The 11,686-nt window shown below is 42.9% G+C and overlaps 1 protein-coding gene across 1 annotated transcript; it reads right to left on the bottom strand.

Moving 5' to 3' along the window:
* Positions 1-1,587: 1,587 nt before the first annotated feature.
* cacng6b (calcium channel, voltage-dependent, gamma subunit 6b) lies at positions 1,588-10,406 on the bottom strand. Its single transcript, XM_079693158.1, has 5 exons — positions 10,211-10,406; positions 7,442-8,220; positions 4,407-4,481; positions 3,054-3,191; positions 1,588-2,905 (listed from the first exon to the last, which is right to left on the bottom strand). Exons 2-5 carry the CDS (start codon positions 7,806-7,808, stop codon positions 2,685-2,687), a joined length of 801 nt encoding a protein of 266 aa, XP_079549284.1. The 5' UTR covers positions 7,809-8,220; positions 10,211-10,406; the 3' UTR covers positions 1,588-2,684.
* Positions 10,407-11,686: the final 1,280 nt, after the last annotated feature.

The following is an 11,686-nucleotide window of genomic DNA, read 5'->3' as shown; positions in this document are numbered from 1 at the left end:
GCATCTCAAATTAATTCATAGCATTTTTTCTTACTGATAGGCCATCTGGTACCTCATGCATTTTTTGTATGAACAATTATGAAGTACTGTGAAGGTGTGCTTCTGGCTGTTCGTATTAACTGTTGGTAGTAATACTTACAAATAGCAATGCACCAATTGTAAGATAACCCATTGACTTATTTCCCATAAATCCCACATAATAGTTGTCCATGACAGGTGACGTAGTTGTCTATAAAAAGCGACAACATTTACCATGGATCAGGTCAGGGTGGATAGGTGGGTTTTAAAGGACAACACTTTCACCAAGGAGACCGCATTACTTGTCCTGTGTGAAATCAAAATTAAACGTTGACTTGTTTTTAAAGAAACCAAATTCCCATCATTTCTGTATTTTACTGTTTTACCCAAAACCATGATCGATTCCCATTCTTACACCTGATCAACTTTTTTCAGTTGTCCTGCGCTCATTCTCAGTTTTCTAATGTTGCTAAACATTAATAGGAAAATTCACTAATCCAAAAAACAAAATAACTTTCCATAAGACATCATTGCACCATTTTATGACTAACCGTTGGCTTTGGTACCTTCAGGTCCACTTTAGGTTTTGCTTGACCTCACAGGGTTGATCACTTGTAAAGTGGAAAGTGGGAATATTTCCAGTGTGGTTTAAGATGCAGGAGTCCCTTCAGAGACAAGAAATTGTACTTAAGATGCATTAGGGCCGAGGGAAGCAGTGTCACATCCTTGACAAGGGGCCTGAGATTCCTAGCGGTGCTCGGGACCCTGAGGATTATCTGATGTGCCTTTCCCTGCTATTATCATACCTACAGTCTTAGTCACAGTGATGCAGCCTAGCTTTAGTGAGGAAGGATGAGAGGTGGCCAAAGCAAACAAAGTGTTTTCCCCTTTCTATCAAGAGACCCATTTACAAACATGCAGCTATTGGTTGTGCCCCACTTGTCACAGAGTCTCAGTAGCACTATTAACAGCTAAATATACAACCAGGATAGTGTGTCATGTGGATTCAGTTTCTGCCCACTGAGAGTTAAATGGATGTGTGAGTGTGTGTGCAGGTGCCTGGATGCCACTCACTCACCAGCAGATCAAGTGTTAGATATGTTAGTGGGACATCTCGGTTCTGATCGGTCTGTTGATCGGTCTTGTGTGTGGTTGTGTGTGTGGCACAGGTGTGGGTCGAGGTGTGTGTGGAGGTAGGGTGGAGTAATGACAGGTGGGCTCGCCTGGAGACAGCAGGGAAAGTGACGCAACAAGGTCAGGGGTGGAGAGAGAGAGAGAGAGAGAGAGAGAGAGAGAGAGAGAGAGAGATAGAGAGAGAGAGAGAGAGAGAGAGAGAGAGAGAAAAGGCATAGGGGTATGAGGGTAGGCTGGGGGAACATAGTTGAAATTCAAGGGTAAGGTTTCCCAACCTCTGCAGTGAAATGCATTGCGATGAGCTGCACTGGCCTAATTATAGAGGGGCAGGCTTGGGGGATGGTGGTGTTTGGCAGAGAGGTTAAGAGTCACTTTGAAGGGATGAAAATGGGTGAATGTCAAGTTTGAGAGCGTACAAAGTGTCATGTCAGCAAACAAAAGGGAGACAATCATTTTATGTCAAATCCCTTTAATGATAAGCAAAACCGGCGCCACATAATGTACATATATATGAGTAGAAATAAGCCTAAAAATGGTAAAATAGCATTTCTTGGTAGAGAGAAAAGGAGAGCATCCTATGACATTATTTAAAGTGTACTTATTGCATATTACATATTACATATAAAGTGACGGGAGACAACATTGCAAACAGAGACCATTCGTACAATATAAACACATTCATTCAGTTATGTACAAAGTTGAGCTTATAAAGTGAGTCCATACAATTCTCTGATATACAAAAAGGTGTTTTAATCCCTTTTCACAGTTGCTTTCATTCAACATACATTCATACTGAAGCAGCATTCAGCAAATTGTTGAAAAAAAACCACATAAGTTATAAATAATGGCATGAAGCCTCTTCTTTAACAAGTAGTACGTGTATAAAAGCTTCATAGCACTTAGAATATGAACTTTTTTACAATATATTATTTAGCAGATATGACACAAAACTATACAGTATTTTTTGCGTTCGACAGCCCCGTCTAGCAACCATATTAATTATAACAGAAACTCTGTTTTTTGTTTTGTAAAGCCACAAAAACTGTAGAGAAAATAAAAATAAACTAATTTCAATCTAAGCCATCATTTTTTTTTCCTTGAAAAAAATGGGCTTCCATACTTAGCATTAAAGTTTAAAAAAAAGTGTTTGAGCCTTTAAAAGGTTTTTTATGATATACTTATGCTGGCAGAAAGTTGTAGTAGATATTTGTATGTGAACGTACAACTTTAGAAAGGATAATAAGATTTGTGTGACACAAGAAAGAGCTTAAAATGAAACCATTAAACTAAAATTGCTATGTCCAGCTATTTCTACCAAAAAAAAACACTAAAACACATTTGTTTCAAATTCTGGAGGCCTATCTAATGTGTTTCTGAATTCTCTACAAACATTTTGATTAAGACCTTTATGACTTCTCTGACAATTTAAATGCCGAGAATAAGCAGAGTCACTGCCTTCAGAAAATGGATGTTTTCCACTCTCAAACAATACATCAAGAATACTGTGTGCACATTGTATCATCATTCAAGTGCTAGGTGACGCTATTCTTGTGTGGAAAGCATTTCTCCCAGGGGCTGAAAGGAAGAGAGAGGAGGATAAAGAGGCAACCTCCAAAAATAAGAATTCCTCCCGCGGAGCCGACGCAGGCCACAGACCAGGACAGCTCATAGTGTAAAGGTATGGAGTCATCACTGGACAGCAAGGCCAGCACGGACTGGTGGAATATCAGGACAGACAGGAGGACCAGCACACCTGCAACCAGAGAGGACGTTCAGATTACATCACACTATAACTGCGTAATATCCACAAACAACTCATAAAGACCAAATAATCTTTATCTTGCCAAACATCTGTCAGGTATGGATACTTGAATGTAATACATTAGAATGTGAGGTCCCACCTGATAGGATGAAACAGAAGGAGGCTGGCTTGAGAAAGAAGGGCACTCCTTTGCTGAGGGACATGCCGATACAGATGGAGCCCATTGCCATCATGGTCAGACTCAAAAGGGCCAAGATAGCTGCTGCTAGATTCAGCTCTGAAAAGCAGAAAGATAGGAATATATTGAATAATTGTGAAAAGAAGTGTTGATATAACCTGCAAATATATGCAGTGAAAAATATTCAACAAAGCCTACATAGGCATTGTGAAATCAGATATAACACCACCTCACAAAGTTTGATTCTACTGGGATTAAAGTTCATTTTACTGCATTATAAAAAAAACATGCATTGTGTGAATTGTGCCACTTCCCTTACTGGCTCTGTTTAAAACAGATTGTATTGGCATTACAAACCTGAACAGATGCTACTGAAGTAGCCGATCAACATTTCCCAGCAGCCAGTGCCAGTTTCGTGTTTGTTCACACTCGACCAGATATTATTATTATATTAATTAAAACGCGGCAGATACAACATGTAGGTTGTGGGTTGTTATGAAGCCAACAAAAATAGGTGAGATGAATAACAGTGAACTCAACACAGCTGTCTAATATGGTCAACCAGTTTTATGACTAATTCACATGTGTTTTCCTTAACACCCATATCAGCAAGTGTGTGACTAAAAGATGTTTTAAATAACCTGCAGAGACTTAAATGTAGCTCGAAGGGAATCAATCATCAGTGTGAACACATGTCATTCATGCAGTTGGATCCACTGCAGTATTTTTGAAGAGTCTCTATTGTTGGTGCCAGCCTGGCATCTACGAGCTCACTGCCAAACAGCAACTACTAACGTCATGCCTTGGGTGGGGATGTATTTAGGCACATACTGTACGCACACACACACATGCATATACTGACACGCACACACGCTATCATGCGCAGACCGCAGGTAAATGTTCACCATGTACACCATCTCAGTTTAGCATGTCAGTATGATAACATTAGCTTATTTGGGTTTAATATGCAAAGCACGCCAGTTTGTTCTAACAGCATGTACCAAAAGCTCAAATTGGCTTTAAGCTCAATGTAATGCAGCTATCAAATCACAGCCAGTTGATCCTCAAATTGCACTGAAACCAGTGGCTGCCTGGACGGTAAGGTAAACACATGAATCAGTCTGATAGCTTATGGTTGCTTAGGAAAATGGGTGGCAGCGGAAGTTAATGGGCTGAAACACGCAGAAAACACCAGCACGGTCCTCTGAGCACCCCAGTGAACGTCTTTATTGATGGAAGCTGCATTGTTACTGTAAGCGTGCAATTCATCTGCATGTGTGACAAGAATTGCAGGGAGGAATTTAAATGTCTCACGTTTGTTAGTTGTCTTCTTGAATATGACTGCATTGTCCCCGGAGGTGAAGAACTTAAAGTAGGTGCAGTTGGTTACTGTAGGTAAAAAGAAAGATCATACACATGAGATCAGATATACACATACATTTACAGATACACACAAACACACACGAGCACAAACGTACACAAACGTACACACACACACGCACACACACACACACACACACACACACACACACACACACACACACACACACACACGCACAAACACACACACACACACACACACACACACACACACACACACACACACACACACACACACACACACACACACACACACACACACACACACACACGCACACACACACACAGGCCCACATTCCTATGGATAGCTGCTGGTCTTCTGTTGTGTGCCTTCTATGCATCCATGCACTCTGTCCTTCTAGTGATTATTCCTATTTATATCCAAGTGTGGAGCATTAGCTGCAATACTCAGAGACACACACCGCTACACATACACAAACACACACACACACACACACACACACACACACACACACACACACACACACACACACACACACACACACACACACACACACACACACACACACACACACACACACACACACACACACACACACACACACACACACACACACACACACACACACACACACACACACACACACACACTCATACACACACGGCCCAGCACTGCACATATGGTGCCGCCAGAGAGGGTGAGAGACAGCAAAACACTGAGGGTGGATGGCACAGGGGAAATAGAGAGGGAGACAAGAACAAGGGGCAGATGGAGGATAGAAATTGAGAGGCGTGGCTGCAGCAGAAGAAGAAGAAGGATTGAGGGGAAGGGGATATGTTGGGTGAGCAAATTATGAAGGGGGATGCAGGAAATATGGATAAAGGCTCAAAGCATGAGTAGTGAGGGGAGGAGGAGTGAGTTGGGGGCAGATGGAAGGGGTGGTGAGTGAAGAGGAAAAAAGAGGGGAGCCACAGATGGAGAAGGAGGTGAGGGGAGCATGAGATGTCAAGGGGGGAGGAAACACAGAGGGGTTGGTTAATACTGCATTAGACACTCTCCCTCAGTCCCTGTCTGTCCCTCTTCCTCGTTCCCCCTCTCTATATTTAGACAAAAACTGTGAAGTAGTCAGATTCCACTTGGCTTCACAAGTGCATAGTGATGACTTTCACCCACTGCATATTCATTATGTTGTTCAAGATGACCACATGCTCGCCACACATTTCTTTCACATACAAATATGTTTGTGCCTGAGCACATTTGCAACATTTTGACTGCAGCAGACACGCCATTTATCAGCTTACTGATTTTCTGTAACACATCATGCTATCACAGTCAACTGCTTTTGCTCTCGCTACCCCTGCTGAGACTGTAATTATTGAGCTGTCATGTCCCTCTCCAGCAGGCAGCAAAGACGGATAGCTGGTCTGAGATGACAGGGCCGGGCATCAGCGGGGCCGCACTTTGCTCGGGACCGAAGCCAAAGGCATGTAAACAGCGATGTGACACAGAGAAGCAGAGATGGCAAAAACAGTTGTTTCCCTCAAAACATGACAAGCCCACGGCCATCTGCGACAGGCGGCGTGGGCCAACAGTATGAAGACGTGTGAGAAACATTGTCAAAAGCATACTGGCTGCTCTCACACACCAACAGACCGTCTGAGAGGCATAGATATATATCTGCTAGCTTAAAGCAGCCAGAGAGGCAGGACATTTTGACAGGTAAGATGAATTAGCCCTTGACGACAGCGTATAAAAACTATGACACGCATCCTAATTCAAGGTGATATATGTATGTGAATAGTATTTATGTATAATGTGATCCACGTGTATGTCTGCTGGATGAGGAGATTTGTTTTTGTTTCTTTAGAGCTCTGCTGTGTCTCAGCAGATACCCGGAGATAGGCAGTGATTCCGGGAGCAACCCCTATCTCCATCTCCCTTTACCAATACCTGCCTCTCTCCATCTCCAGATTTGCTTTTCAGACAGAAGTAGGTCATTGTGGAGATATTCAACGCACTCTGGAGAATCTAACCACGGTCAAGTTGAATAAAGTGCTTTTAGAAAGGAGCTTTCACCACTCTAACCATGGATGTTCGTCAACACAACAAACCTGTGGTCTGCTCCGTATCCCCTGTCTGTACTGTGTGTACAGCAGGAGATGATTAGGTACCCAGTCAAGGGAGAAACTTGAAATCGATGCTTCATTACCCTGACAATGTTGCGAATCCCCAAGATGGTATTGTATGATCCTACCTGTACCTAGATGCTGCTTTGTGTTGTTACAATAGGATAAGAATTGAAAACCGCTATACTGTGGTCCTCCTCGTGCTCTGTTTCCAAGCCTCGCTTTTCTTTAATGATTCAATTTGCACATTATCTGTAGGATGACCTATATGCATATGTATGCAGGCAGATTTACATACACAACTATCCTCCCACTATCTATTTGCAAGGTTACAGTATATGTTCGTCTAAATAAAGGGAGATATTAAATGTTTGCTAAAAATCAGAAGTATCTTCCTTATAAATCTGTAGATTGTATTAGGGATGGGATGAATATGAAGTATTGCCATAGCTGTCCTCAATTCCTTATGGGCTCAGATAAAAGACCTAGAGATGTAAGCATATTCCCAGAGGGCATGCACCATATTAGTTATGCCTGCTCCCTCTGTTTTCACATCAGTGGTGATGGCAAAGAAGAATCGTGTCGATTAAATGTACATGTTTTTCCCCTCAATGATGTCAACAGCCTGCAACCTCTAAGAAACATCCTTTGACCCTTTTTTCCATTAATTCACTCTTACACTGTAGCATGGAGTCAGCCTTGAGGTAGAACTGCATGGCCGGGCAATTCAGTTTGCAGATGGTCAGACATGAGCAGACAGTCAGAGAAACAAAGTAGACACATGCCCTCCAGAAACCTCACCTGCTAACCTCCTAGACAGCACAAACAGATAAACACAAACTCTCACAGACACACAACTGCACTCCAGCCAGGGGTCTCACCTCCATTTAGTTCAGCGGGGCCGCAGAGCTCCCTGTCTGGGTCTATGTCCGCCACAAACAGGGTGCGGATGCAGCCCTTCCACAGGCCATAATAGGCCATCTGGCAGGTCTGGTTGCCGCTGAAATTCTTTGGTTGTGCCAGCTCCACCCAAAACTCTGTCCCCATGCCCAACACGGTGAGGGTCACGCCAATGATAGCCACAAAGAAGGCCAGTTTGATCTTTCCTTCCTGGCTGTCACTCATCTTCTGGACCCTCCTTCCCTGTCCCCTTCCACCTTTTATTCCAGCTAAACCCCCACCTTGTAAAGCCCCGGCCACCCCGATACGATCATCACCATCGGGCTGTACGATGAAGTTGGACCACATGATGATCTCAACTGGCCAGGCCCGACGAAGACAAGGGGGGAGGGGGGAGGGGGGAGGGAGGGGGGGGCTTATTATAAGGGGGGCAATATAATAGATGAAAAGATGGGAGTATGGTTTAGTAGGGAGAAAACAGGAAAAGGATAAGGAGTAGGATGGAAGTGTTAAAACAATATATAAAAAATGAGGAGACACAGCTATCAACTATCCTGTGACTGATGGGTGAATTAAGCAAAAGTGGTCAGAGGGAACAAAGGATAAAAAGATAATAAGTGGACAGTAAAATGAATTAGACAGAAAGAAATATGAACAGAGCTACAAGGAAGTGAGGGGCAGATGAAGTAAGGAAATTATAAAATGGGAGGAGACGGATGTAAGGACCAGGAGAGCCGGCGACTGTTTTCCGTCCAGTCCCCTGAAATAGAGAGATGAAACAGAAAGATGAAAGGGCAGCCAGCATATGCTTCACAAGAGCAAAATCCTTTCATCAGCAGCGTAATATTTAATTTCCAAGAGCTTTATCAGCGTCTACAGTCTTCCCTCCCTAAAAGCCATATGACATGCTTCAAGCCAACAATACATAAGCCATATGGCGTTTCCCTGAAAGGCAGATTTTGTTTCTGATGAAGAAACAATTGGGCTGGATGAGTCGGGTGGTGCCGGTTCAAGGTGAGAGATAACACCGCAGCGCCAGACTGGACCCCCCATCTTCTATTTTCCCAGAGCAGTTGACAACAGAGCTCTTCTCCGAGCAGGTACACAATCTCTGGTTTAGACACAGATCCCTTTTGATCTGAGGGGATAATGCGTTGCCACAAATATCTCCCGTCCTGCATTACGTGTACCAGAAAACACTTGGAATCTGCCGCCATGACGGTCTATTCAAGCATGTGTGTGTGTGTTTTTTGTTGTCGTGTGGCACTGTAAGTAGGTCCAGGCTTGCAGAGTTGTTTCTGTTATCCCAAACTGTGAGGGAGGGGGCCATTTGGAGCGGTTTAAAACGTGAGTGACGGGGCCCAGCGATGTGGCTGCTCTGCGGAGGGAGCATGAGAGGTGATAATTCATGACTGAACCTTCTGACAGAAAGGGGCCTGCAGTAATTAACTCTGCTGTGCAGTGCAGTGCAACAGGTCACGTAGTGGAGGCAACAGGCCTGGCCAGTTAGGGAGCAGCACCAGGAGGCCACACACAGTTGGTGGATCACTTAATTCAGGGGTTTTGCGCTGACAGCATCAGAGTTTTTATATAGGCAGCGCACCACATGAACCCTATTGTGTACCATACTTTTCAGAAATAAAGAGCAGTATGCAGCATACATTTAGTTTTGCAGTAAATTAAATTACAATAAAAGTCATTTATTAAGTCGAACTCCGACCATCCTAGGTTATAGCTGGATTTTAGTTTCTTTCTCTGTTTTGTGAAGAGAAGATCTTTCGGTTTTCCGACTGCTGTACTGACACAACCAGACACCTTTTGTTTTCGGAACTTGTTAGAAGTCGTTTTTAGACATTGTTTGACATTTTATAAATGAATGACTGATATACTTTTTGAGAGAAATGTGTGCATAATAATTTAAAATAAGTTGAACCAGCCATACAATTATGTATCAAATACATTTGGATTATACATTATCATACATAGACTATTTTTCAAAGCAATACATTGTGTTTAACTTTATATTCAACCAAACCAAATTCTTCACATGTGTAAATAAGAAAACATAAATAATATATTATATATATAATAATAAATAATGCTAATAATAACCAACTAATAATGTCAGTTGAACTTGAAAATGCCCACTATATTTAAAAGAGTAAAATCCATCTTCTATCGATCATGTGATCACACAATGGATTTTTGACATCTAATTGATAGAGATATTAATCACAACTCACAATAATATAAATATGTTACCTGATCCTAATTTAAAGTGCTAATCTTAAAAATCCAAATATCTTTAATGAGCCAAAGCTTTGGAATAACAGCCGTGCATGTGATTACTCCCCCAGCATTAAGTGTAATAAAGTATAAGACGGCAGCTGCTGACAGCCAAGTTAGTAGTTATAGAGTTACAAAGCTCGATCACATTACATCCATATTAACCACTGGATGATCGAAGGGGTCAAAGCATGGCAGGCGAACCTACTGGAGGGATAACACACACATGTTCATGTAGTTCTAAAACATCCTAAGCAGTGTATAAGCCTATGTGTGTGTTTTGTCAAATTTGATGACGCAACAAAAAGAAATACGGTGCACTGGCTTGGGGACAAATGGGTAGATTTTCAGTGAGGAAAGTTAGGTACTCTTTCAAGAGTTTCACCAAAGACAGCCACAGCCCCCTGTGTGACATGTGTACATAAGAAAGCAACAACTAGAGCAAAAAGAAGAATAAGTCTGACCTGTTTGGTGTGTGTTGTTCAGTTCAGGAGGAAGAGACGCTTGAAACTTAATAGAGGGGGAGAGTGGTGATGGGAGAGTAAGTGAGAGAGTGAGAGGGAGGTACATGAGGGTTATGGAAAGTAAGTGTAACAGGGGAGGGGGCTGTAGCCTGGTTGGTTAACACTGTTGATCACTAAATGTGTGTGTTTGCACGGCTGTTCTCCCCTCTGACTGTACCTTCCATCTCAACAGCACCCTGCACACACTCCACACATGTTTGAATGTTCAATGAATGAGCTGAGGTGCTGCAGTGTGGTCCGGTCACATGACGACAGCCATGATTAAAAACATGTATCTGTGCCAGCCTCGCTGTTTGTGTGAGTGTCTATTTTAGACTGCCACCTGTTAATGATATTAAGTTAGGCTGAAGGAGGAGCCTGTGTTTATACGAGAGGGGCCAGGATAATGTTTTACAGCAACAGAAGTGTGAGGTATGAGCAAATCGGACACAGAGAGTGAAAGTGAAACGGGGAGGGCAGCAGAGAGGGAGGGACAGAAATGGAAAAGGGAAAAAAAGTGCAGGAAAGGACAGAAGATGGGAGCATAACGTTGAGAGTGATATAAAGGTAAAGAAACACTAGGTGCACATGTGGATAATCTTGCTGAAATGAAATACTAGAGAAGAAATAGAAAATGCGCAGGCCCATTTCATTCCTCACTGAACAAGATCCAGAGAGATTTCAGAGACTCACCCTGGTCTTGTGGAAAGCTTTACTCGTGGCCCGGCCCTGCTTGGCTCTTCCACAGTTTAGGTTACATACGTGGCACACCGAGAGGGAGGCCAACCCCAGCGGCCAGCTACGCTCAGGGAGGGCTGGAAGGGGGGAAGGGGCGAGAGGAAAAGGGGTGGTGAGGGCGGTGATGCAAAGTGAGAGTGAGTCGGGAACAGAGAGACAGAACAGGAGAAAATCTGAGAAAAGGGACGAAACACGCTGTAGGCTGTGACAGGAAAATAAACACCTACAATGTCCAAAACAAAAGACGTCCTGTTTCTTTTAGGACAGATTGTTGTTGCAGCCACAGTGCAATTTGGATGTAAAGATGGACTTTCGCAGAGAAAAAGGAGCATGTTGGTCATGACAGCCATGATAAATGGATTAATCTGGGGTACAGCTATTAGTTTAACGAACATATGTATGTCTATTCTTTAAAATTACTTTGCATCTAATCATGCAGCATATCTCTGCTGCCTCATCATATGAGATTGATAGAAAGTGTCCACTGGCGGTCTGAGGCCATCAATAATCTACAGTATGCTGATGCTAACAATCTTGTCTCCACATCACTCAAGTGGCCCTGTCAGCAGTGCTAGTTTATGCTTCAACACACTGAAGGGCACACATGTGTGCTTATGTATGCAGCCATGCGCACACTGACCACACATGTGCACATTACAGCTGCAACTATTTATTAGTCCAACGTTGTAACATTAATGT

Source organism: Notothenia rossii, assembly GCF_949606895.1.
Source record: "Notothenia rossii genome assembly, chromosome: 7".
Taxonomy (NCBI): Eukaryota; Metazoa; Chordata; class Actinopteri; order Perciformes; family Nototheniidae; genus Notothenia; species Notothenia rossii.
This window is presented reverse-complemented; position numbering and strand designations above follow the sequence as displayed.

Excerpts from the sequence above, each read along its gene's own strand:
- cacng6b (XM_079693158.1), bottom strand. The coding sequence starts at position 7,808 with ATGTGGTCCAACTTCATCGTACAGCCCGATGGTGATGATCGTATCGGG. Across the intron at positions 3,192-4,406 it reads CAAGAAGACAACTAACAAAC|AGCTGAATCTAGCAGCAGCT; the intron begins GTGAGACATTTA and ends TCTGCTTTTCAG. Across the intron at positions 2,906-3,053 it reads CTTCTGTTTCATCCTATCAG|GTGTGCTGGTCCTCCTGTCT; the intron begins GTGGGACCTCAC and ends CTCTGGTTGCAG.